Source organism: Ochotona curzoniae, unplaced genomic scaffold (assembly GCF_017591425.1).
Source record: "Ochotona curzoniae isolate NIBS_2020 unplaced genomic scaffold, NIBS_Ocur_1.0 contig_908, whole genome shotgun sequence".
Lineage (NCBI taxonomy): Eukaryota > Metazoa > Chordata > Mammalia > Lagomorpha > Ochotonidae > Ochotona > Ochotona curzoniae.
This window is the reverse complement of record NW_024466607.1, coordinates 15724909-15751695: the sequence shown is the minus strand read 5'-3', so window position 1 is coordinate 15751695 and position 26787 is coordinate 15724909. Positions and strand designations below refer to the sequence as shown.

General features: G+C 49.8%; 3 protein-coding genes across 5 annotated transcripts in view; 2 read left to right on the top strand and 1 right to left on the bottom strand.

The window, feature by feature from the left end:
- The window catches only part of IP6K1 (inositol hexakisphosphate kinase 1), a 29567-nt gene extending 5884 nt beyond the window's left edge, over positions 1-23683 (top strand). The window contains exons 1-6 of one of the 3 annotated variants that reach the window (XM_040994489.1): positions 11593-12129; positions 13789-14005; positions 14508-14718; positions 17375-17556; positions 19944-20119; positions 20584-23683. In XM_040994489.1, coding sequence (XP_040850423.1) covers positions 13864-14005; positions 14508-14718; positions 17375-17556; positions 19944-20119; positions 20584-21087 — 1215 coding nt within the window. In that variant the 5' untranslated portion in view covers positions 11593-12129; positions 13789-13863 and the 3' untranslated portion in view covers positions 21088-23683. Of the gene's footprint in view, positions 1-11592; positions 12130-13788; positions 14133-14507; positions 14719-17374; positions 17557-19943; positions 20120-20583 lie in introns of those variants that run through there. The other 2 variants (XM_040994488.1, XM_040994487.1) reach the window with 2 other exon arrangements.
- On the top strand, positions 22137-26179 carry GMPPB (GDP-mannose pyrophosphorylase B). Its single transcript, XM_040994491.1, has 10 exons — positions 22137-22229; positions 23890-24297; positions 24379-24459; positions 24551-24599; positions 24684-24826; positions 24931-25089; positions 25179-25257; positions 25340-25467; positions 25560-25742; positions 25817-26179. The coding sequence occupies exons 2-10, from the start codon at positions 24169-24171 to the stop codon at positions 25946-25948; spliced, it is 1083 nt and encodes a 360-aa protein (XP_040850425.1). The 5' UTR covers positions 22137-22229; positions 23890-24168; the 3' UTR covers positions 25949-26179.
- The window catches only part of RNF123 (ring finger protein 123), a 27230-nt gene continuing 26514 nt past the window's right edge, over positions 26072-26787 (bottom strand). The window contains exons 37-39 of the mRNA XM_040994475.1: positions 26658-26752; positions 26470-26555; positions 26072-26388 (exon numbers count right to left, since the gene is read on the bottom strand). Of these exons, the coding sequence (XP_040850409.1) occupies positions 26268-26388; positions 26470-26555; positions 26658-26752 (302 nt within the window). The 3' untranslated portion in view covers positions 26072-26267. The remainder of the gene's footprint in view (positions 26389-26469; positions 26556-26657; positions 26753-26787) is intronic.

Below are 26787 nucleotides of genomic sequence, written 5' to 3'. Positions count from 1 at the left end.
AAGCCTCCTCCAGCATCCAATCAGTGCCCATATGAGCCCTGGTTGGATTTGGATCCAGCTGCCTGCTAATGCACTCGGATTCCTGCCACCCTGGTGGGAGACCAGGATGGAGTACCAGGCTCCTGGCTTCAGTTGGTCTATCTCCAGCTGTTCTGACAACTGAGTGAACCAGCAGATAGAACATCTCATCCTCCTCCTTTCTCTAACTCTGCCTTTAAGATTTACTTTTATTTGAAAGGCAGATTTACAGAGACAAAGGAAGAGAAATACCTTCCATCCACTGGTTTATTCCCCAAAATGACACAGTGGCTGGAGCTGAGCTGACCCAAAGCCAGCAACCCGTATCTTCTTCCAGGTCTCCCACATGGGCGCAGAGTCCCAAGGCTTTAAACCATCTTCTACTGCTTTCCCAGGCCAAAGCAGGCAGCTGCACAGGATCTAGTGTCCATATGGGATGCTGGCACTAACAAGTGGAGGATTAGCTTGTTTAGCTACCTCATCGACCCCAGAGAGATATTTTTTAAAAACTTAATATGTGTTTACATTTAGTCCTCACCTACCACATACAGGTTCAAAACTTATTTAGAAAAGTCTTTATTGGGGCCCGGAGCGGTGGCCTAGAGACTCAAGTCCTTACTTTGCATGTGCTGGGATTTCGTACAGGCACTGGCTCGTGTCCCAGTGCCCTGCTTCCTATTCAGCACCCTGCTGTGGCCTGGAAAAGCAGTTGAGAACGGCCCAAAGCCTTGGGACCCTGCACCCATGTGGCAGACCTGGAAGAAGTTTCTGGCTCCTGGCTTTGAATCAGCTTAGCTCCAGCCGCTGTTGCCACTTAGGGAGTGAACCAGCGGACAGATTTGTCTCTCCTCCTCTCTGTATATCTGACTTTTCACTAAAAATCTTTTTTTAAAAAATGATTTATTTAGAAAAGTCTATATGGACAAAAAGATCAGCATGTAGAGATCTTCCACTCACAACCTCCACGACTCCCACCTTAGGTTTACTTCCCAAATACTCACAACGCCCAGAGCTGGGCTAAGCTGCAGCCAGGAGCCTGGAACTCCATCCAAGTCTCTGACATGGATGTCTGGAACTCTACCTGAGCATCCCAGGGAATGCATTAGGAGGAAGCTGGAATCAGACGGAAAGACAAGATTCAAAGCCAGGCATTCCAGTGGCAATTACAGGCAGCCCAAGAGGCAACTTAAGTGCTACTCAAGCACCTGCCCCTTGTTTTAATTTCAATTTTTTAAAAAAATATTTATTTATTGGAAAGTCAGATATACAGAGAGGAGGAGAGACAGAGAGGAAGATATTCTGTCTGACGATTCACTCCCCAAGTGACCACAACGGCCGATGCTATGCCGATCTGAAGCCAGGATCCAGGAAATTCCTCCGGGTCTCCCACACGGGTGCAGGGTCCCAAGGCTTTGGGCCATCCTTGACTGCTTTCCGGGGACACCGGGATTAGAACCGGCGAGTACATGGGATCCCGGGCGTTCAAGGCGAGGATTTCAGCCGCTAGGCCACCGTGGTGAGCCCCTTATTTGTTCTTAAATGAGGTTTATTTATTTATTTATTTGGTTTGTTTGTTTTTTTGCTGGATCTGTTAGAGGTTTAAACATTTAAAAATTGCAGGATGGGACGTGGGTTTGGGGCCATGGTATGGCCGTTTTTATAAAATAAAGCCCTGGATGTCCTCAAAAAATTTTTTTTTTATTTTATTGGAAAGGCAATTAGATTTATGGAGAGAAGGAGAGACAAAGATCTTTAATCTACTGGTTTACTCCCCCAAATGGCCATAACAACTGGAACTGAGCTGATCCAAAGCCAGGAGCCACTTCTGGGTCTCCCATACGAGCGCAGAGTCCCAAGGCTTTGGGCCTTCCTCTACTGCTTTCCCAGGCAGGGAGCTGGATGGGAAGTGGGGCCACCAGGACTAGAACTGGTGCCCATATGGAAGCTGGTGTTGCAGGCGGGGTATTAGCCTGTTAGACACCTTGTGGACCCCTCTTTCCATTGTTTACATGTTGTGTGAACCAGAGTGATCCCACTGTGCAGTGGAATTCTAGACTTTGTTACTTCTTTGTGTTAGTGTTCTTGTCCAACATCACCTGGAACTTTGTTCATTACCTGAACTGGAAACTGCTTGAGTATACTGTAATGCTGTCTGCTTTTGCTTGAGCCCCTATGCGTTCTCACATACTTTGTATGAATTTGCCCATTATAAACATTACATGTAACTGGAATCATACTATTTTTGTTCTGTTGTGTCTGGTTTATTTAGCAGAATGTTTGGATTTTTCTTCTATTTTTGTAGCATATATAAATTTCATTGTTTTTAGTGCAAATAATACCCAACAGATTTTTAAATACATTTGTTTGTTGCCAGACTCCAGTTGTAGCCACCCTTTAGCTGTTGGGAGTGATGCTGCTGAGAACGTTAGTGTGTAAATATCTGGATCTCTGCTTTCAGTTTGGGGATGGACCTAAAAGTGGAATTGCTGAATCACGTGGTCTCTTAGCTGCTGCATCTCTTTACATTCCCACCAACTGTGCACAAATGTTATAACTTGTTCACGTTCTTTCCAGCATTTATTTTCTATTTTTTTTTATTCAATAGAGTGTGAAGTACTTTCTCTTTGTGGCTTTGATTGCATTTTGTGACTGATGATAGGAAGATTTTTTTAAATTATTTATTTTTATTGGAAAGTTAGATTTACAGAGTAGAGAGACAGATCTTCTACCCGCTGGTTCACTCCCCAAGTAGTCACAACAGCCGGGGCTGAGCTGATCCAGAGCCAGGAGCTTCTTCTCAATCTCCTGCATGGGTGCAGGGTCCCAAGACTTTTGGGCCAACACCAGCTGCTCCCTGAGGCCACAAGCAGGGAGCTGGATGGGAAGCGGGGCCACTGGGATTGGAACTGGAGCCCATATGGGATCCCGGGAATGCAAGATGAGGACTTCAGGCACTAGGCTATCCTGCTGAGGCCCAATACCATTCTCTTTTGATAACTGCAGCTTTGTAGTGAATTTTGAAATCAGAAAAAGTAATTACATTTGTGGATCATAGATCATATTGATACCAGTGTTGCAGGTGGTAACTTGCTGCTACATCACAGTGGCAGCCCCTGCAGATTTTATGGTTCACTGGTTAATTGTAACAGTATTGTGTGTGTCAGGATTTGAATGGGGTCCGGTATATGTTTGGAATCTTTCTGGATTTCTGAGAAGCATTGTGTTGTCTGCAACCATAATCTTCCTTTCTACTTTAATGTTTTGCTTAATTGTTCTAGAACTTCTTTTGTGATTTCCTTTATTTTGTAAAATTCTTCCTTAATTTTTCAGTTTTTCTTTTATAGACTTTATTTCACTGTTACTAGGAGAAAAATTATTTCTCTCTTTGAAATTTTCTATTATTTGGGGTGGCCACTTGACCTGGCAGTTGATACTACGCTTCCCTTAAGAGTTACCTGGTTTGGATCCTGGCTCTGCTTCTGATTCAGGTTTTCTGCAGTGTGCACTCTGAGGCAGCAGGTGATGCTACTCATACAGGAAATCTTGGAGTAAATTCCCACTCCTGCCAGGCTGAAGTCAGGAGCCAGGAACTCCATCCTGGTCTCCTACAAGGGTGATGAGGACACAAGCACTTCGTTCATCTCCTGCCTTCCCAAAACGTTAACAGGAAGCTGGATTGCAAGCGGAACAGCAGTAACTTATACCAGCACTCCAGTAAAGGATGCTTATGGGATGTCAGCCTGGCACGAAACTGTTAATCTCCTGTGTCACAGTGCCTGCCTTGCGGTAATCTCATGTGTGTGAGAAGTCACTTGTCTCATTGTTCTATGTATTCTTAGTCTTTGTGGCTGGCATCTCATATCAGCACCAGGTCGAGACCCAGCTGTAGGAAAAGCAGCTCCTAAACACTGTGTACGATTTGCTATGGCACCCTAGTGGCTGAGGTCCTTGGCCAGCACACATTGGGATCCCATATGGGTGTCAGTTTGTGTCCTGGCTGCCCTTCTTCCCATCTATCTCCCTGCTTATGGCCTGCGAAAGCAGTTGAGGACAGCTCAAAACCTTGGGACCCTGCACCCGTGTGGGAGACCCAGAAGAGGATCCTGGCTTTTGGCTTTGGATTGGTTCAGCTTCAGCCGTTGCAGCTGCTGGGGAGTGAACCACCAGATGGAAGATCTTCCTCTCATTCCTCCTCTCTGTATATCTACCTTTCCAATAAAAATAAATAAATCTTAAAAAAAAATCTCCGCTCCTATACTGAGTACCTGGGTGCAGGCCCAGGCTCTGGCTGCTTGTCCCAGCTTCCTGCCAGAGGAGACCCTGGGAAGTAGTGGGTGATAGTCACCCACCAGTGTGGGACTTAGATTGTGTTGCTGGACTCTGACTCTAGCTCAGCCTGGTTCCAGCTAGTGCAGGCGTTTGAGGAAAGAGCAAATGGATGGAAGCCCTGTCTCAGAGATAGGAATAGCCAAAAATGTTCTGAATGTTAGTAAAAGATGTGAAATTTTATATCCGAGAATCCCACAGATCTCAAGAGGATTAATTAAGAGACCAACATGAGACACTATAAAATAAAAACCTGTTATAAAATTGATAATTTAAAAAAAATTTTTGGAGATTTATTTCACTGTAAGTTATGAAAAGAGAGAGATTATCAACCAATGCATCACATGTTGGTTCCCTCCCTGGATGGCAGTAATAGCTGGGGCTTGGCCAGGCGGAGTGCCTGCCTCCCACATAGGAAATCTTATTAACTTCCCAGCTCCCGCCAGACCAGTGTCAGGAGCCTGGAACTCCATTCAGATCTCCCTTGTGAATGGCAGGAGCTCAAGAACGTGCATCATCCTCCACTGCTTTCCTAGGCACATTCCCAGGAAGCTTGGTCAGTAGCGAGGCAGTTGGTCTGTTTTTTTTTTTTTTAAGATTTATTTTATTTATTGGAAAGTCAGATATACAGAGAGGTGGAGAGACCAAGAGGAAGATCTTCTGTCTGCTGACTTACTCCCCAAGTGACCAGGACGGCCAGTGCTGCGCTCATCTGAAGCAAGGAACCAGGAACTTCTTCCAGGTCTCCCACATGGGTGCAGGGTCCCAAGGCTTTGAGCTGTCCTCGACTGCTTTCCCGGGCCACAGGCAGGGAGCTGGAAGGGAAGCGGGGCTGCAAGGATTAGAACCGGCGCCCATATGGGATCCTGCCAAGTTTAAGGCGAGGACTTTAACTGCTAAGCAGCTGGCTTTGTATGTGGCTTCTATTCTAGCCTCTCTGTGGTTAGCCAGTGAGCTGTTGCAGGTTTCCTTAAATGTCTGGCTCCCAAAAAGGGAAAAAATAAAAATAAGTACAGTTGTCATCTTAAATTCCCATGAAGCTGTTTCAACCTGTTGGTGTTTCCAGTGTTCAGTAGCTGTTTTTCTTGCCCCTTGGTGGTCACAAGCTGCTAGATTGTTCCTCAGGATGTATAGCCCTTTTATTTGGAAGGTGAGAGCCTTATTGTGTAGCCTAACTTCTCCAAGTGGCAGCCCTGCCCACTGTTGCTCATTGTGGAGTGCTGCGTGAAAATGGAGAGTCTGGATAACCCTTAAAAGGGCTGAAGTTTACCAACATTTACCTGACTTTGTCAAACTCTCCCTTGTAAACTGTTTTTTTCAGTCACACTATAGATTCTAAAATATAATCATGTATTTGAAAATAATACTTTGCTCAGTGATGATGTTGGACCCTTCAGATTATCTCACCTGCTGTGATTGTAATGTCTTTTGAGTACATACACAATGTGAGTTTGCATAGGGACAGAACCATCTAACCGTGCGTTTCTCAGGATGGACGCCCACCCTTAATGGGTGCCTGACTGCAGAGTGGTTATAGGGGGCCGAAAGGTTCCTGGAGCTCCCTGCTCTGCTGTCTTGCGTGACCTCATCCCTCTGAGTGTTCTGCAAATTTTATTTTTGTGTTGCTTGCTGTAACTGATTCTTGTATGTTGGTCTTGAAACCTATGACCTTACTGAATTCACTTGCCAATTTTACAGTGTTTTGGAGATTCCTGAGGATTTTCTATATAAATAATTATGTTAACTGCATATAGAGTTTATTTTTCAGTTCTTTATGCATTTTTTTTTGTTTTTTAAAGGAAAATAGTTATTTGAAAGAGGAGAGTCAGACTTTGCTGCACTAGTTCATTCTCCAGATGGCCACAGCGGGTGGGGTTGGACCAGGCCAAAGCTAGGAACCAGGAATTTGTTCTGGATTTACCACGTGGGTGGCAGGTCTCCCAACACATGAACCACCTTCTGCTGCTTTTCCCAAGTCATTAGCAAGTTGCTGGATGGGAAGAGGAGCAGCTGCTTCTCAAACCAGCACCCACGTGTGATGCTGCGTTTCAGGTGGTGGCCACGACATTGACACCTTCATTTTGTTTATTGTACTGACTGTTGATGAGAATGGTGAGAATGGATGTCTTTGCTTTATTTCTCATGTATGAGAAATGTCCAAAAAGCCTCATTGAATATATCAGGTGTAGATTCTTCATAAATTCCTTTTATCACATGAGGAAGCTTCCCTCTGATTGTTGAGTTTTTAAACTTTTTCTGTTGGATTTATTTCAGGGGTAGAGAAATACATACATAGGTGTGGGTGGCAGGAACTCAATTACTTGATTTTTCTCATCAATTCTGTTAGTGTGATGAATAACATGAGTTGATCCTTCTGGTGTCAATCTTTCATTCCCTATTGCATTACCATGTGTTTTTCTGTGTATCATTGCATTTGTTTTGCCAAGAACATCTTGGAAAAATTTGTGTCGGGCTACAGTGTGATGGCTCAATGGCTAAATCTTCACCTTGCGCGTGCTGGGATCTCATGTGGGTGCTGGTTTGTGTCCCGGCTGCTCCACTTCCCAACCAGCACCCTAGATGTGTCTGAGAAAGCAGCAGAGGATGGCCCAAAGCCTTGGGACCCTGCACCCATGTGGGAGGCCTGGAAGAGGCTACTGGCATCGGATCGGCTCAGCTCTGGCCATTGGTAGCCACTTGGGGAATGAACCAAAGGACAGAAGATCTTTTGCTTTCTTCTCTGTAAATCTGATCCACCTTTCCAATAAAAATAAGTAAATCTTTTGAAGTTTTTTTTCTCTATATTCATGATCATTTTTGATCTATAATTTTTTTGTGATTTAAGGTGTGAGATTTTGTTCTGTTATCTGTATAAAACTGATTTTATTTTTTCTTTCCAACCTAGAATGACCTTCACTTTTTTTTTTAAAAGATTTATTTATTTTTATTATAAAGTCAGTTATACAGAGAGGAAGATCTTCCATCTGATGATTCATTCCCCAAGTGAGTGCAACGGCTGGTACTGCACTGATCCGAAGCCGGGAACCAGAAACCTCCTCCTGGTATCCCATGCGGGTGTAGGATCCCAAAGGTTTGGGCCATCCTCAACTGCTTTCCCAGGCCACAAGTGGGGAGCTGGATGGGAAGTGGAGCTGCCGGGATTAGAACTGGTGCCCATATGAGATCCTGGGGCGTTCAAGGCGAGGACTTAAGCCGCTAGTCCACGCCACCGGGCCTGTCCTTCACTTTTTAAATCTGGTGTTACAGGTATGGAAATTAGGATGAGTCACAAGACTGCTTGTTTTGATAAACAAAATCATAAAAAATCATTTATTCAGGTGAGAAGTCTCCTGAGGTTCTCATCTCCCAGTCCCCTCTGCTTTAGCCTGTCAGTTTGCCCCCGTCTTAGTTGCATTCCAGTAGTACTGAGATAAAGAATCAGAGTTAATTGGTTGTGCAGAAACCTAGGCTGTGACAATATGCCTGGTGCTGTCCCTTTACATTTTTGAGTTATCAGAAAGTTCTGTCTTTGGTATTCCTTGGTATTATTGGTAGAAAATAAATCCAGGAAACTCTCCATTCCATGTTGTAGTACTTCAGATACCTTATTTTGAGTATATACCAGTGAAGTGAGAACCGTCTGTGTCGTCTTTCTACACATCTCGGCTTGCCCATATTTAGATTCATTTGTAAAGGTGCTGGGTGAGACATACCTGATCCAGGTGTGGCTCACCTGTACTCACAGCACAGGCATCCTGTGGCTTGTCGTTAAAGCAGACCAGGAAATCTTCCAGATGGGAAGCATGGGGCAGTTGAGTGTCTTGTATCTTTTTGTGCTTTTCATTTTGATTTCCTTTGTGATACTTCACATCTTTAATTGAAAATTTGTCCTCTGGTACCTCCTCTCTCCTGCTTGTTAGGTTGGTTAACGCAGCCATTTTCAGAAGGATCTTTGAAGAGTGCCTCTGGGGAAGCACAGGTTTCCAGCCTAGCAATCCAGTGTAGACAGGTAGGAGACTCACAGGCCCCACAGTCTCTCCTTGTCCTGGATTTTCCTGTTGCTCTTCCTTGAGGGACTGGCACATCTCAGGCCACCTGCCCAGGCTGCCCACCTCCCCAGGCCCACCTGCTTCTTGCTGCCCGTTTATTCTCAGTCAGGTGGCCTGACTGGGGTTGATGTTGGGGTTAGGGTTGTTACCCCCAGCTTCTGGGTTAGGACCCAGCATCTAAACAATCCCTCATCTTTTCCCTGGATAAAAGAAGCTTATTTGCATGTCTCTGTGTCAGAATTCTCCAGTTGTTCTGGGGCTCTGTGCCCACTGGCTTCTAGTTCAGGGGTGTATTTCGCAGCCCTGTGTGACTCAAGAATGTTTCTTAATGTCTCTCCTCCTAAAGGCAGGTGGCAGTGGGATCCATCTGAAACGATCCGTGAAGGTGGGGTAGGGAAGAAAGAATTGTCTCACCCTTGTAACTAATCTATGTCAGTGCCTGCAGGATCATATGCAAAGGCAAGAATGGACTTGAACGTAAGGCGGCATCAGATTCCTTCCCTTATGTTTTAGAGCACAAAATGGTGTTTTGGTTATTTTTTAATTTTTTTTTTAAATATTTATTTATTATTGGAAAGTCAGATTTATAGAGAGAAAGATCTACTGTCTGCTGGTTCACTTCCCGAGCGGCTGCAGTGGCCGGAGCTGCACCAGTCTGAAGCCAGGAGCTCGGAGCTTCCTCCAGATCTCCCATGTGGATGCAGGGTCCCAAGGCTTTGGGCCGTCATCGACTGCTTTCCCAGCCACATGTAGGCATTTGGATGGGAAGTTGAGCAGTCAGGATTAGAACTGGTACCCATTTGGAATGCCGGTGTGTGCAAGGCGAGGACTTTAGCCACTATGCTACCACACCGGACCCTTGGTTATATTTCTTATACAGTTTTTTTTTTAAAAGATATTTAATTACTTTAGAGACAAAATGTCAGGGAGAGATGGACTCTTCATCACTGGTTTACTCCTCCTACGACCACAGCACGTTGTTGGGTTGCTGGGACTCGGCCAGGCTGAAGCCAGGTGTCTTGTGAATAGCAAAAGCTCAAGTGCTTGGGGCCAATACCTGCTGTCTCCTAGAGACATGATCAGGAAGCTGGATTTCAAGTACACACCCTGGTGAAGAGGCTGAGTGTCCCTGCTACGCCATGGGGATTCTCTGCTCTAGTTTTTTTCTATGGATTTGAAGCTGTTTCAGTATTTTTTCCCTCCTAGCCCATACTGATGTTTATTTCTGGAATTAAATCGGGTGTTAGTTTTTACAAAATCCAAATTTGTGCAGTCCAAGCTTTGTGTTGCTTTTTCCTGGGACTGTGACTTACCATTGTGTTCTAAAATTTCAGTAACTTTATTATGTTCCCTTTGCGTTGTATCAGACAGTGAAAAATCAGACATATTTGCCAAAAACATTACCTGATACCTTCCCGGGATATATGTTAATTAATGCTAAATAAAATTCTTGACAATATTACTACCAGCTTAGCAAGTTTAATTAAAAAAATATTTGAAAATCAGAAAAACAAGAGGGAGACGAATTTCCCATTTACTAGTTCCTTCCCCAGATGCCCACAATTGCTGGGACTGGTCCAAACTGAAAATGGGAGCTGACCCTCAGTCTCCCCCATGGGCAGTAGGGACCTAGCCATTGGGCCATCACCTGCTGCTTCCCAGGGTGTGTGTGAGCAGGGATTTAAGAGTAGAGCTCCCCTGGGGCCCAAGAACTCTGATATGGGATATACATGTCCAAAGCAAATTTCTTTAAAGATTTATTTTAATTTGAAATAGTTACACAAAGAGGAGGAGACAGAGAGCTATCCCTAAAGTACTGTTTTAACTGCTATGTGAAACACTTGCCCCCTCCAACTGTAAGTTTTTTTCTTTAATATGAATATTAAAGGAGTATGATACTTTGTCGTATTTTTCATGCTTAAATGACCTTACTTAACTTAGAGCAAATAATAGAAATACTGGCTTTCTAAGTCAGTTTTTAAAATGTATTTTTATTTAAAAGGATATATATTAATAGATTTATTTTTATTTGAAAGGCAGATTTATAGAGATAATGCAAGACTGGTTCACTTCCAAATGGCTGCAGTAGCCAGAGCTGAGCCCATCTAAAGCCAGGAGCCAGGAGCTTTTTCCGGGTCTTCCACGTGGGTGCAGAACCCAAGGAGTTGAGCCAACTTTCACTGCTTTCTCAGGCCACAAGCAGGGAGTTGGGTGGGAATTGGAGCTGCTGGGATTAGAACTGGCACCTATATGGGATCTCGGCATGTTCAAGGTGGGAACTTTAGCTGGTGTGCTATCGTGCTGGGCCCCATTTTTATGACATCTTGAGGTAATTTACAGTTACATGTGAAGTATGAAAGTACCAATAGTGTTTTCTTTTGCTCTGTAAAGATTACATATCAAACCCAGGTGGATAATCTTGACCACAGAAATCGGCATTTTAACTTGTCAGAATGCATTCCTGCTCATCTTCAGTTTGTGTGTCTGTGCCTGCCTGACTGAAGAATCGGAGTATTGTCTTTCAGTTGCTTTGGAGATGGTGCCTTTCTCTTCCTAAAATAATCCTGACCTTGTTCCCCTTCTGGTCTGTTTGAGATTACGATTTCTTTTCCAGGTTTTTTAAAATTCATTGTTACTTTCTAGGTTTGCTGTTTTCTTGAATTAAAGCAGATAACAAAAACATACTTACATTGTAACTCCTTAATTTGGTTCAGCAAGTGCTTTGACCTTTGCTTCATTTTACTGCCTTTGTTTTTCTTTGGTATCATTGATAAAGAAGACCTTAATCTTGTTCTTAAAAAATGTCTTTTTTTTTTTTTGCCTTCAGTATTTTGCTTAGATTTTTGTTGTTGTTGCTGTTCTTATCTAGGTATATTTAAACTCATTTATTCGCTTATAAATCAAGTCTTTTTGAGTTAAAGCACATAAATTTATGTTGCCACTATTACTGATTTAGGATCATCACATTTTTCTAATCCCGGCAGCTCCACTTCCCATTCAGCTCCCTACTTGTGGCCTGGGAAAGCAGTTGAGAACGGCCCAAAGCTTTGGGACCCTGCACCCATGTGGGCAACCTGGAGGAAGTTCCTGGTTCTCGGCTTGGGATCGGCATTGCACTGGCCGTTGTGCTCACTTGGGGAGTGAATCATCGGACGGAAGATCTCGCTGTCTCTTCTCTCTGTTTATCTGACTTTCCAATAAATAAAATAAATCTTAAAAAAAAAAACTGCTGAAAATAGACTTTGATCAAGCTGTGCTTGTATTCGGGGACAAAATGTTAGTAGAGGGAATGGCTAGTACAAAGACCCTCAGGTGGGAATAAGCCTGGTGTTGCGGAACCCCAAAACCTAGGTCTCTGCCCAAAATTCAGTAAGGCAGTCACCAACACAGCAGTGGTAGGAGAAAGTAAAGGTAAAGAACCCTTTAGACTGAGGAGGCGGGAAGTGTGTCTGCTGATCTGCAGGCCAAACTGTGTGTCACCCCTTTTTGATTGGTTGGTGGTAGAATTGCTATTGTAGTGTTTTGGAGATTTTGCTGGTAGCTCTGATTATTCTGGATGCTATCTGCAGTTGGCTGTTATTTTTTGCTTAGGGCCTAGAATTCCTGTAAACCACAACAAAGCCTTTAAAGCAGACCCTGAGGTCAAGGTGTTGCTACAGACTGATCAGTGACCTGCTGAGTCTTGTGTTCTGGGATCCTGTGAGCCTGACCGGCGCTCTACCTCTCCATCAGTTCAGTGAGTTAATCTTAGTAACAGATTGATTTGTGGTCATCAAAACAGAGTAAAGGAATGTTAAGCTAGGGAGAAAAATAAAGAACAGGTCCTGCTAAAATGGACATCGGAGAGCCTAGGCACTTGCATTTTAGTGTGTGAGGATTAGCTAGGAGGCTAGTGTGACTGAAGGGGTAAGAGATGAGGTCAGAAGGAATGTGGGGGATACAGATCTTGTGGGACATGGGAAGGAGTTGGCTTTTTTCGCTGTGAGCTGGGAGCCACTGCACAACTTAAAACAGAAGTCATGCACTCTGACTGTCGTGGGAGAATCACTGTGACTGCTGTGTTGCGGGAGCTGTTGGGAGGCCAGCAGGGAGAGCAGTCAGGAAGTGAGAGTGGCAGTGATGGGAAGGTAGTAACATGGTTGAAATCTCTGCGATGTTCTGGAGGGGTTTGACGGAAGAGGAATTCAGAATGACTGCCACGTGTTTGGTGAGAGCAGCTGTGGAAGTGGGGTTGGATGGGGAAGACTGTAGCAGAGAGGGGTTTGACACTATTGGGGACCAATGAATTTTTGTTTTAAGATTTATTTGAAAGGCAGTGTTATACAAAGAGATCTTCTGTCCCCTGGTTCACTCCCCAGATGGCTGTAACAGCTGGTGTTGAGCCAGGCGAAAGACAGTAGCTCCATGTGGGTGGCAGGGACCCAAGCACTTGGGCCGTCTTCCACTGCTTTCCCAGGCACATTAGCAGAAACTGGGTCAGAAGTGGCTACTCATGGGATGTTGGTATGTCAGTCAGCAACTTAACATGCTGTGCCATTTATTGACCCCAGAATGTCACACTTTTTTTTTTTTAAGATTTATTTTTATTGCAAAGTCAGAGAAGAGAGATGGAGGGGGAAGATCTGTTTCTTGATTCACTCCCCAAGAGGACTCAATGGCTGGAGCTGAGCCAATCCAAAGCCAGGAGCCAGGAGCTCAGCCTCCTCCAGCTCCCACATGGGTGCAGGGTCCCAAGGCTTTGGGCCATCCTTAACTGCTTTCCCAGGCCACAAACAGAGAGCTGGATGGGAAGTGGGGCTGCTGGGATATGAGCAGGCACCCATCTGGGATCCCGGGGTGTTCAAGGCGAGAACTTTAACCACTATGCTACTGCTCCGGGCCTGAATGGGATCTATTTAAAAGGCATCCCCATATTCTACTTTTTTGCTAGTATAGAAAGGAATACTGTCTTCTCCCCCTTGTCATTAGTCTGACTTACAGTGACATTCAACAGACTGTGTGGCCAATAGATTTTCTTCTTCAGTATTTTCATGTTATCCTCATCTTTGTCCCCTTCTTAATCAGTGTTTCCCAGAATAACTGCTGTTTTGGCTTCCATCATTTTGGTTTTTTAAGATTTATTTTATTTGAGAGTCAAAGTGAAAAAGAAATGTAGGCATTTGACATTTTTTTTTTTTTTTTAATATGGGAAAGCCAAATTTACAGAGAGAAAGAGATACAGAAAGATCTTCTATCTACTGGTTCGCTCCCCAAGTGGCCGCAATGAGAATTTAGCCACTAGGCCATTGCAGTGGGTCAACAAAATAGTTTTTATCGTCATTCATGGAGCTCTAAGGGAAGTTGTGACTTGCGACTTGCCAAACATTTTGATTGCCTCCTCTTCTCTCTTCTGCAGGGCATAATCCTAAGCTGAACAGATCTTGGCTTTCAGCTCCCCAGAATCGACAACCTCATTCTGCTCCTGTGGCCCATGTGCTGCATCCTCTGCCCTCAGTGTGCAACTGGCCCCCAACGCAATGTGTGTTTGTCAAACCATGGAAGTGGGGCAGTATGGCAAGAACGCAAGTCGAACTGGAGACCGGGGAGTCCTGCTGGAACCCTTCATCCACCAGGTGGGCGGCCACAGCAGTATGATGCGCTACGACGACCACACTGTGTGCAAGCCCCTCATCTCCCGGGAACAGCGGTTCTACGAATCCCTCCCTCCAGAAATGAAGGAGTTCACCCCTGAGTACAAAGGTCAGTCAGCGGCCCGTGGCGACCCAGCAGTCCTGGGTGTGTTGTTCATTTGCCCTGTGAGGGGGTTATGGCTGATCATTGTCTCAAGGCAGGTAAATCCTTTTATTAGGAAAAAGTAGAGCTTGGAAAAGCATCAGCAAAATCTTGAACAATAATAACAGGACAATATGAAATTCAGATTTATCCAAGTTCAAAGTAAAAGAGCAGACTTCCGTGGGAGGGTGGTATCTGCAGTCTGTCACTGCATATCAGTGTGCAGTTGACGGAGGACAGGTGATATGTGTTATGGGAAAGCCAGTGTGACGATGAGCTTTACACACCCCATCTGTGTAGCTGTGTGTTGACTGCTTCCCTTTTTTTTCTTTTCCCAAATAGGTGTGGTGTCTGTCTGTTTTGAGGGGGACAGTGACGGTTACATCAACTTGGTGGCTTACCCATACGTGGAAAGTGAGACTGTGGAGCAGGATGACACCCCCGAACGAGAACAGCCTCGACGCAAGCACTCCCGCCGCAGCCTGCACCGGTCTGGGAGTGGCAGTGACCACAAGGAGGAGAAGGGGTCCCTGTCACTTGAAGCCTCTGAGAGGTAAGTGGGGGCGAGCAGAGCTGCAGGAGCCTATCATACCCTCCTGGTCTAAGTATTCTGGACATCCCTGGAGCCCTGACACAAGGGAAGCAGGACTTGCGGTTGGGGCAGGTGGCTGGTGCCCTTGAGCTCCCCACAGCATTATCTCTCTGTCATGTTCAGTGATGCTGTTTCCTGGGTTAGTCTGTACCTGGCTCAGAGTGAGACTTTTTCATCCCTTTTGAAGCAAGAATGCCCCCTGCTGGCAGCAAGTTCCCTCGCCTTCTGTCCTTTGTTTTTTAAGACTTTGCAATAAAAAGAGATATTTTTAAAACTTTATTTTTTATTAAAGGCAGATGAGAGTTTATAGAGAAGCAGAGAAAAATCTTCCATCCACTGGTTCACTCTTCAAATGGCTACAACAGCCAGAGCTGAGCTAATCTAAAACCAGGAGCCAGGAGCTTCTTCCAGGTCTCCTATGTGGGTACAGGGTCCCAAGGCTTTGGGCCGTCCTCAACTGCTTTCCCAGGCCACAAGCAGGAAGCTGAATGGGAAGTGGGGCTGCTGGAATATGAACCGGTGCCCATATGGGATCCCAGTGCTTGCAAGGTGAGGATACAAACCATTGAGCCATTGTACCTGGTCCTTCCCTGGCCTTCTGTTGTCTTGCACACAAGATGGAAGGTTGAAAAGGACTAGTCCATAGTGGACTAATCACCCTGCTTATGTAACATTTTCAGAAGATCCACAGAGAGAGAACCAGTTGGTGCTTGTTTCCTGTTAGTAATCAAAAGGCTGAGGATGGCGAGGAGGGAAGAATAACTACCACTGCTGACAAGGTTTGCTTTGGTTAGTGATGAAAATATCCTGAAGTATGGTAGTGCTAGATAAGGATTTATGTATTTATTTAGTATGAAAGGGATAGTGACAGATAATTTCCATCTGCTGGTTCACCGCCTAATTGGTTGCAATGGCCAGAGCTGAGTTAGTTCAAAGCCAAGAGCCCAGAACTCCATCTGGGTCTCCCACATGGCTGCCAGGGACACCAGCGCTTGGGCTGTCATCTGCTGCTTTCCCAGTTGCAGTAATAGGGAGCTGAATGGGAAGCAGAGCAGCCACAACGCTCCAGGATGAGATACCAGAATGGTAAGTGAGGCTTAATTTGTCACACCACAAAGCTACCTCTTGTAGAGATATTTTACAATTTTGCAAATATACTTTAAGAAAACAAAATGCCAAATTGTAAAAAGTAATAAATTAAGGTAAATTATGGCCTGCATTGTGGCATGGTAGAGCCGTCCCCTTCAGTGCAGGCATCCTGTAATGGGCACTGGTTCTTGGCACAGCTGTCCCACTTCCAGACCTGCTCCCTGCTGATGCAGCCTGCAAAGGCAGTGGGTATGGGTCAAATGCTTGGGCTCCTGCACCCACATGGGGATCTAGAACTCCTGGTTCCTGGCTTTGGCCTGGCCTAGGCCCAGCCATTGTCGCCATTTGAGTAAAGAACCAGCAGGTGGAAGACTTCAAACTCTTCCTTTCGGATAAATAGAAGAGATTTTTAAAAATCTATCTTTCGAACAAAATAAATTCTTTAAAAAAAAAGATTTATTTTTGTTTGAAAGATTTACAGAGAGGAGGAGAGACAGATATTCTGTCCTTTAGATCACTCTCCTAGTGGCCGCAACAGCCGGAGCTGAGCTGATCCAAAGGAGCTAAAAGCTTTTTCCAGGTCTCCCACGTGGGCTCAGGGTCCCAAGCAGCCATGCCATGACCCTGATACAGAAGCTTTCATCTAGTGCTCCTACTTTGACCCCAAGAGTCTTTATTCTGACTGGTGACTGTGAACCCTGAGTTGGTCATCCTAGTGATACACAGTGTTGATCTAGGCCCCGTGTAACAGCAGTTGGTTCTCTTCTCAGCAGCTCTTTTTTTTTGTTCCTAGATTGTGTACACTCTTTTTAAAAATATTTTATTTATTTTTTTATTGGAAAGTCAGATATACAGAGAGGAGGAGAGACAGAGGAAGATCCTTTGTCCAATGATTCACTCCCCAAGTGGCTTCAACAGCTGGCACTGAGCCAGTCTGAAGCTGGACCCTTTTCCAAGACTCCCACATGGGTGCAGGGTCCCAGGGCCTTGGGCTGTCCTCTACTGCTTTCCCAGGCCACAAGCAGGGAGGTGGATGGGAAGCAGGGCTGTCAGGATTAGAACCGGCGACCACATGGGATTCCAGCCAGTGCTTTCAAGGTGAGGACTTTAGCCACTAGGCCACTGAGCTGGGCCCTTCTCAGCAGCTCTTAAAGTGGGCTTGCTCTGGGCTTATTATTGTTCTCCAGAGGTGCAGAAGGTGCTTCATGAGTTAGCTAGTGAAAAGCTAAGAAGCAGAATAGCATCAGGGTCACCCGTGTCCAGGCTCAAGGTCCTGTTCTGTGCAGTGATCAGGCTTCTCTTACAGAGCTTCTGAATTTTCCAGAAGAGACATGAAGAATTGTTTTTCAGTTTTCCTAATGTAGGACACACCACCTGCCCATTTGGTTACCTTTGTTGACTCCCTTATCCTGAGTCCTTGAAGCGCCTGTCCGCAGGGATGGCGCGGGGGCGGATGAAGCCTGGCCCACGTGTCCCTTCCGCTGTGCAGGGAGGCCCCTGATGCTCTGTGTGTGCTCATTCTTCCTAGCTCCCAGGAGGCAAAAAGCCCAAAGGTAGAGCTGCACTGCCACTCGGACGTCCCCTTCCAGATGCTGGATGGCAACAGCGGGCTGGGTTCTGAGAAGATCAGTCACAACCCGTGGAGCCTGCGCTGCCACAAGCAGCAGCTGAGCCGCATGCGCTCCGAGTCCAAGGACCGCAAGCTCTACAGTATCCTTGTTGGCACCTGCAGCCAGGCCTCCTGGGACCACCTGCCAGGCCTGCGGCTGAAGGCCTTCTCTCTGCAGGGACTCTCTCTAATCTCATTTCCCTGTTTGCTAGGTTCCTCTTTTACTGTCATGAACATGTTGTTTTTCCCACATGCTTTTCAGATAGAAACACTGACTGGTGGTTCCTGCGCCTTGACAGCCTGGACGTGCATGCTGTGTGCTGAAGGAAGTGCTGTGTCCCCAGGCTTTTCTGTGTGATAGTCCCCGGCCACACTGAGTAGCTGAAATGTGGCTTCTGTGACTCAAGCATACTGAAATTTTAATTAAAATTTACATTTAATTACGTATAGATCACTGCATGTGGCTTGTGGCTATCACATTGATCAGTGTGTGGCTGGAATCAGATTTACACGTATGTTTGTGTGTGCATGCATATATCGTCCCTCACCTTACAGAGAATAAATTTAAAAATAGCCTGTTTGATTTTGGTGTTTGTCTAAGGATAAATACTATTCTTGTAAAGCAAAAAGTAATGGAATTTTATTTTAAAATGAATTTTTAAAATTCATTTTCAAATGTATTTAAGGCAGAAGGGTATATAGATACAGAGCTGCCATCTGCTGGTTCATTCTCCAAATATCACGTACTCAGTTCAGGTTTCCTATGTGTGTGGCAGGGAGCCAACTGCATGAGCCGTCACTGCTGTCTTGCAGGGTCTCGTTTCAGCTGAAACTTTTAGGGTCAGGAACCCAAAATGGATATTGACGCCTGTCAGCCCAACATCCTAACTCTTGTGCCAAATACTGCCCCCACAAAATTGCTGGTTTATTAGAAAGGTAGAGTTATATAGAGAGGGAGATCACAGATATTGCCCATCTGTGTATTCACTTCTCAAATGGCTGCAGGAGCCAGGGACTCCATCTGGGTCTCCCATGTGGGCATCAGGGGTACAAGCTCTTGGGTCATTATCTGCTGCTGATTCAGGTACATTATAAGGAGCTAGATTGGAAGTAGAGCTATCAAGGCACAAGCTTGGTGTTCACATGGCATGCTGGCATCACAGGCGGTAGCTTAGTGTGCTGTTCCTGGTTGCTTGTCCCTAGCTTTAAGATGCTAAGAAGTCTTGTGGAATGGGAAGTCTTACGTGTGTTGTGCTGAGGCAGCAGGTACATGAGCACGAATCCTGAGATGCTGAAGGAGAGAACAGAGGTGCTTCCCAGGCAGCCACTCAGTCAGCATCCACAGCCATCTTAGCGGGGGGTGCAGAAGCACAGGGTGAGGCTGTGTGTCCCGAGCCAGTGAGCCAGGCAAGGCTCGAGCCCACACTCTCAGGCGTCCTTGAGGGGTTCTGCAGCCCCTCCAGCTTCAGTCATTGCTTGTCTATAGGCTACTCCAGGTGATGGGCTTGATTAAAAGCCAAATGTAATGTTCTAAGTTTCTTTCCAAAGTATTGGGAGGCATTAAAATGTCCATCCTCAGAGTGGTACTGGATGGCCTCCAGGATACAAGAGCCTAGCATCCAGAAGAGATTTGCAGCCCTGGCCGACAGCCTCCGTGTCCTTTGGTAGACCTGAGGCAAGTCTGTGTCTTCACAAGGTTTAAAGAAAGATGGTTGTGAAGAGCCTGTATTTGGTTGAAGATATGAATATAAATGCTGGGATGTTAGGACCGTAGTGCCCTTTGGAGCAGAAGGTGCTGCTCATAGTAAATTTGAATATGTATAGAGCTTGCTGGAAATCGCAGGAGGGCCAGCTCTTTCTGAACATTCCTGTTAGAGTGTGTTAGAACTGAATCTCCTCATTTGTCATAATGCAGCCAAGATTTCGTTCTTAGCTCTTAGGGTTAGCTCAAGGCTTGCAGAGGGCCTTGCTTTACTGATGGGCAAATGTGTCCAAGGTTTCTTTTATGAGTCGCTTGTAAAATTGAAATAGAGGATAAAATGCAGACATCATCAGTGGGTATAGTGTAGCCATGCAGTGGGGAATTACGACTTCTGATACATGCTCATAATGTGCATGGACCTTGAAGACATAATTATGCTGAGTGAGCTAGCCAGACACAAAGTGGCAGATATGATTGCACTTATACCTGAGACCTGGAATAGACAAGTTCACAGCGCTGCGGATAGAAGGAACAGAGGTCCCCAGGGACTACGGGGAGGGAGAACGGGAATTAGCATTCAGTGGACATGGAGGCTCGACCGAGGAAGATGAACAAGTTCTACATGTGGGTGATGGTGCTGGCTGTGCAGTGTGAACGGATGTATGGTGTGCAGAAAGCCAGATCCTGTGACCCCCATGGGACAGGCAGTGGGGTGTGGAGCGCTCAGTTGGGCCAGGCTGGTCAGGTGGTGGGAGATTGTGCCTGTGCTCCTTGACCAGAACTCAGAGTTCCTGCTGCTGGAGAATGTGGTGCACCACTTCAAGTACCCCTGTGTGCTGGACTTGAAGATGGGCACCCGGCAGCATGGCGACGACGCGTCAGCTGAAAAGGCAGCCCGGCAGATGCGGAAGTGCGAGCAGAGCACGTCTGCCACACTGGGCGTCCGGGTCTGTGGCATGCAGGTGAGTCGCCTCCGGAGAGCCCGATGCTGCCGTCTGTGTTTCTGGTTGTGCCTGTGCCTGCCTGCCACAGGCTCTTCCTGAGCTCCTGAGGATGTGTCCCCTGAACCCTTCTGTCCTTGTCTCCTGACTTTGAGCTGGACTCCAAGTCCAGGGCTACTCCTAGACTCAACTACTCCTACTCCTGCCTCAACTTTAAGACAAGAGGAATTCGTGTATTGACCAAGGTTTTCTAAGGTAGAACTAACTGAGCCCCGTAGCACGAGGTGCAGGCTGCGTGATACCTGCTCCTGGTGTTCTCTTGGCTTCTTGTGCTGTGGACCTGAGGTGTGGCCTTGGCTGCCCTAGCCAGGGCAGCGGGGAGCAGAGGGCCTTGGGTTGGTCGGAGCGCCATCTGGAGGGTGCCCGCTGTGCACGGTGAGAGCAGCCTTCTGCCCTGGCACTCACCCTGTTTTCTGGGGTTTCAGGTGTACCAGCTGGACACAGGGCATTACCTCTGCAGGAACAAGTACTATGGCCGAGGGCTCTCCATTGAAGGCTTCCGCAATGCCCTCTATCAGTACCTGCACAACGGCCTGGACCTGCGACGTGACCTCTTTGAGCCTATCCTGAGCAAACTGCGGGGCCTCAAGGCTGTACTGGAGCGGCAGGCCTCCTATCGCTTCTACTCCAGTTCCCTGCTTGTCATCTATGATGGCAAGGAGTGTCGATCGGAGATGCGCCTCAAGCACCTGGACATGGGGCTCCCTGAAGTGGCATCACCCAGTGTGCCCAGCCCCAGCAGTGCCAGTCCTGACGCAGGCCCTTCCTCTCCACCCAAGGTGGATGTCCGCATGATTGACTTTGCACACAGCACATTCAAGGGCTTCCGGGATGACCCCACTGTGCACGACGGGCCCGACAGAGGCTACGTGTTCGGCTTGGAGAGCCTCATCAGCATCATGGAGCAGATGCGAGATGAGAATCAGTAGGCCTGTACAGGGCCCCCAGCACCTCCTCTTCTCCAGCTACAGGCAGGGACCATTGCTCTCAACTCGCCGTGAGGACACAACAGACTTGCTTTTAAAGGGTTATATTTCTCTTTGGTGTAAACTAAAAGAAATGTTTTTAGCTGTAGCCTGGAATCCATATATATAAGATGGAAGGAGGGCAGAACATAATGTCCTCTGGGCCAGGCTCCTTAGCTCTGTATGCTGTGTCCAGGCTGGTTAGGAAGGCAGAGATGCCCTGGTGGGCTTGCAGCAGGTACGGGGGGCCCTTGGACATTGATAGCTGTTCCTGGATCTGTGGTTACAGGCCATGGTGATTGTAGGGTGAAGCCCTGGGCTGGCACAGGGCTGTTCCATGCCCCCTCATCCTTTGTTTCTCTGAAATGGGGGGGGGTCAGCCATCCGCCTCGGGGCTTTCCGTTCTTGTGCCGTAGGGGTCAACCAGCTCTTTAAGAGGTGCCCTCTGGGTGCCCCCAAGCTCACTGCGCACAGCATCTTTCTCGGTTCTGCCCTTGGCACGGGGCTGGACAAGAGGTTGCGCTTAAGCCAGCTCATGGCAGTGGGCAGGCCCTGGGTTCCTTGGTTACCCATTGGCACATGAACCTGCTCCTCTGCCTGCAAACCTGGTCAGTCTCACCAGGATCCCATGCCTAAGGAGGTCACTCCTTTCTGCCCCCCTCCCCGAAGGAGACAGCTCTGCTGGCCTCGGGGGTCTCTGGTGGCCCTGGCCCAAAAAGTATTTGCAGCTTGCCTTCTGAGGGTTGGGGGCCACTGCTTCTAGTCTGGGCAGCTGTGCTGCCTCTGTGGGCCGCTCCTGCCAAGGGGCAAGGGCTGTGGTCCACTCAGGGTCTCCCTTCTCCAGGCCCCGCTCAGTGCAGCAGCTTGCTGGGAGACTCCCAGGACCTGAAGGAGAAACTTTCCCGAGAGCCTGGGGCCTTGGGTGCAAGTGCTCAACTGTGTGCTAATGAGAGCTTGGCCTGGTCAGTCCCTGGTCCCTCAGTTTGTCTGTCTGTTCACTTGCCAGTGCTGTCTTCTGGGAGCTTTCCCCTGGGGAGGAGCCTTGATCTCCAGCACCTGATTTTCTCCACGTTCTCCTCGGCACGAATCTCCTGCCAATCTCTGAGGTGAGCCTTGCCCCGTGCCCTTCCTTAGCAGGCGCTGCCGTTTCCAGCGACCTGGTAACAGGATGGCTTGTAGGTGGCATGTCCCTGCTGGCCCAGCACCGTGCCCGGGGTCTGGGGTCTGGCCTTTAGCACTGACAGGGGCAGGGGATACTCAAGGTGCCAACCTTCCTCTCCCATCATTTTCATCATTCTTGTTCCCCGTCCTTTAGTGGCACAGAAACCTGCCTCTGATGCAGATGGCCAGGTGACATGGCACTAGGCCAGTGTCGCAACAAACTCTCTAACCCTGCAGGCCACCACTGTCACTTGGGACTTGTTTTGGCATTAAAGATAAACCTGCTGGCCTGTGTGTAGGCCTTGGTAACTGAAGGATGAATTCCTGGTCTTTGGAAGTGCAGCTTTGCACCTGGGTTCCTTGAAGGATCCCCATGCTCAGCCCTCTGACCCGGTGCCCTTGGGGGCAGGTTCCCGATCCTTGGGCCTGGGAGGGGCAGCTTGCTCATGGGCGGTCAGAAATGACCATCTGCTCGCCTATACCATTCTGTGGCTTCTTTAGCATAGACAGTCATTCCCTAGCAGGGTAGGGGTAAGACAGAGGGTCTGGGGCTGCCCGGGATGTGCTGGGTCCGGCAGTTTAGATTTAGGGAAGATTGTGCCCTGTTGTGCTGCTCACAGCGGGGGGTGGGGCTGTATTCACCCACATTCAGTGTTTTCCTGCCACTTCCTGGGCGGGGTCCCTCTTTTCAGCACTTTGACACCTACAGCCCGCCTAGAGGTGGTGGTGAGGTGTGGGCGTGCACACGTTGGCTCGGCCACTGTTGCTTCTCCTTGTCCCTCGCTAGAGCGCCCATTCCTCCCGCCCCAATTTGGGACCAAAGTGCAACATGGGATCACCGGTTGGGGCACTCAGGTGACCCCACGCTACTGCTTTCCTGGGATGAGGCGACACCAGTCCCCAGTGATTGGGTGGGGTGGCGGTGCTTAAACAGGAAGGGGACCAGCGCGACCACTTGCCGGGGTTCCGCCTCTCTCTGGGCCTGTGCAATGGGCGTGGGCATCCGCCGGAGCCAGGGGCTGCGCTCGCTCGTAGCTGCTGCTCACGCGCTCACACCTGGCCTCCACACCGACTGCTTTGAACTTTAAATCTGTACCATGTGGTTCTGTTTGCGTTGATTTAAGTTTTTACGGGGGGAGGGGTGGAGGACCCTGGGAAGAACTCGGCTCCTTTGCTTCCCGGGGGACGTCGTTTCTACGCTCCCTGCTCTTTCATAGAAACTAAGCCTGTCCGCGCCACCGGGGCGCGTCCCGCTCTACGTGGCGCCGCCGCGTTTCCTCGGGGTCTTGCGTGTGGGAGGGGTCGCTTGGGCCGAGCCCGCCCCCGTCTGTACATCCAGCGCTGCCCGCCCCGCTTGTGTCTGAGATCGTGTACGTCAAAATAAAGCCGCTAAAAACGAGCTTTTCCGCGTCTTTGTGCAACCCCCGCGGCTTCAGGGAGGACCAGGCCGGCGCCCGGGGGCGGGGCCTCGGCGGGACGAAGCCACGCCCCTGGCGCCAGTTCCGCCTTTGGATCCGCCAATGAGTGGCTGACCCGCTGGGTCCACGTTTCCGTCCCCATAGCAGCCGAGCGTGCTTGGCCTCTCATTGGTTACGTGCTTCGCAGCTCCGTGCGCCAGCCTCTGACGCCTGCTGCCCTGCCACGTAAGCCACAGCCTATTGGTCCGCTGAAGGACACGTCACCACCCGCGCCGGCTTCTGCCTGAGTTCCGGGTCGCGACCCTCGCCTCCGCTGTCCGTGTCACCTGCTGGCCAGTGGCGGGTCCAGACCCGGCGTCCGGCAGAGAGGGCGCGGCGTGGAGCCCAGGTGGCGAGTCTGGCCGGGGCCGGTGCGGTGGGCTGACCCGCCTCGGTGCCTGGGACTCGGCCGCCGGCCGCGGGCGCCATGAAGGCCCTGATTCTGGTGGGCGGCTACGGGACGCGGCTGCGGCCGCTGACGCTGAGCACGCCGAAGCCTCTCGTGGATTTCTGCAACAAGCCCATCCTGCTGCACCAGGTGGAGGCCCTTGCTGCGGTAAGACCCGGGGTCGCCGGGGGCCGGGGCGGGGGCTCCCTGGGCCGCCCCTGCTGAGGCCGCCCGCCGCTCGGTGCACAGGCAGGTGTGGACCATGTGATCCTGGCCGTGAGCTACATGTCGCAGGTGTTGGAGAAGGAGATGAAGGCCCAGGAGCAGCGGGTGAGGCCCCGACCCAGCCCTCCCCCCGGGGCCTGCCCAGCCCCTCCCCCTGGACGGGAGGGCGGGCCTGACCGCTGCTGTCTCCCTCCAGCTGGGGATCCGCATCTCCATGTCCCACGAGGAGGAGCCCCTGGGCACAGGTAAGTAGTGGGCAGAAGGGCCCGCGCGGCACCAGCCAAGCCCTTCACGCGCTCCACAGGGCGACCCTTGTCCTCTCCCCCCAGCTGGGCCTCTGGCGCTCGCCCGGGACCTGCTCTCTGAGACCCCAGACCCGTTCTTCGTCCTCAACAGTGATGTCATCTGCGAGTTTCCCTTCCAGGCCATGGTGCAGTTTCACCGACACCATGGCCAGGAGGGCTCCATTCTGGTGAGAGACCCATCTGCCTGCCTGCCTGCCGTGGCATCCCCAGCCCCCTCATGGCACGGGCACGGTGCTATGCCAGCGGAGGCCTGAGGTGTCCATGTATTCAGGTGACCAAGGTGGAGGAGCCCTCCAAGTACGGCGTAGTGGTGTGTGAGGCCGACACCGGCCGCATTCACCGCTTTGTGGAGAAGCCACAGGTGTTCGTGTCCAATAAGATCAACGCAGGCATGTACATCCTGAGTCCGGCCGTGCTGCGACGCATCCAGGTGGGGAGGGGACGAGAAAACGGCCAGCTGGCCTGCAGCAGGGTGGGGTGGCCCTTGTGGGGACCCTGCTCACTGCCCGCCCCCCACAGCTGCAGCCCACATCCATTGAAAAGGAGATCTTCCCAGTCATGGCCCAGGAGGGGCAGCTGTATGCCATGGAGCTGCCAGGTGAGGCAGGAAGCCACTCGGGAGTGGGGTGGCATGGGTCAGGGCTGGGCAGAGCCCCCTGACGTGGCCCTACTGCCTGCAGGCTTCTGGATGGACATCGGTCAGCCCAAGGACTTCCTCACCGGCATGTGCCTCTTCTTGCAGTCACTGCGGCAGAAGCAGCCTGAGCGTCTGTGCTCAGGGCCAGGCATCGTGGGCAACGTGCTCGTGGTGAGCTGCTGCCCGCCCCTCGCAGCCCCCCCGGGCCTGGGCGGCACACTGCCTACCGGCCGGCACCTTCCCCACTCCCCCACTGCCCTCAGGACCCGAGCGCCCGCATTGGTCAGAACTGCAGCATCGGCCCAAACGTGAGCCTGGGGCCAGGCGTGGTGGTAGAGGACGGCGTGTGCATTCGGCGCTGCACGGTGCTGCGGGACGCGCACATCCGCTCGCACTCGTGGCTCGAGTCCTGCATTGTGGGCTGGCGCTCCCGCGTGGGCCAGTGGGTAAGTCGGGGCCAGGGGCTGTGGGAGCCAGGAAAGCACCTGGCTCACTGACCAGGCCTCCCCTCGCCCCCAAGGTGCGCATGGAGAACGTGACGGTGCTGGGTGAGGACGTGATAGTCAATGACGAGCTCTACCTCAACGGAGCCAGCGTGCTGCCTCACAAGTCCATCGGCGAGTCTGTGCCTGAGCCCCGCATCATCATGTGAGGCACCCCGGGCTGGGCACCACAGAGGCCTCGGACTGGCTGACACTCCAGAGGCTGGTGCTGCTGGACACCTGCCCTCCCACGTGGATGTAAAGTGGCACACCCCCAAGAAGGGCTAGGGCTGTATGGAATAATAATTTAATGCTCGCTGTGGCCCTGACTCAGAGTCAAGCTCGGGCACAGTTAGGGCCAAGGCTACACACAGGCGAGGTTGGCGGGGCAGGGGCAAGGTTCTGGGGCACAGGGTGTCAGGAGCTCATAGCTAAGGGCCTGGCCTGGGTGGCAGGGTGGCAGGTTCAGCAGGGGTGCAGGCTGTGGAGCTAGGCAGCTGAGGAGGTGCTGCCGGCACTGGCTCCCTTGTCCCAGTCTTCCACAGCCACAATGGTGGCCTTGCAGAAGAAGCAGTCTTTGTTGTTCATGAGGTGCTGGTTGATGCAGGCTCTGCAAGGCCAGGAAGTGCAGAGTCGGGTGAGGGCTGCCCCATGCCCCTGCTGCCCCCCTGGATACCGGGCTCCTACTTACTTGCAGGATTTGTGGCCACACGGCTGGAAGACAGCAGAGATGGGGTGGGCGTAGCAGATGGGGCACAGGTCTTCCTCACTGGTGGGCTACAGACAGGAGCAGCAAAGGCAGTTGGGCTTTGGCGCCAGGCCACCTGCGTTGGTAGCCCCGCCGCCCGTGTACCACCCACCACTGGGCTCCCAGCTCACCAGGGACGCAGCCGCGGCCTGGGCAGATGCCGAGGTCAAGTGCGCCAGCATCTGCTCCACCTGGGCCAGTTCCTCGGTGCTGATGTAATCCGCGTCTGGTGCCCAGGAGGGGGCGTCAGGCCTGAGCTTT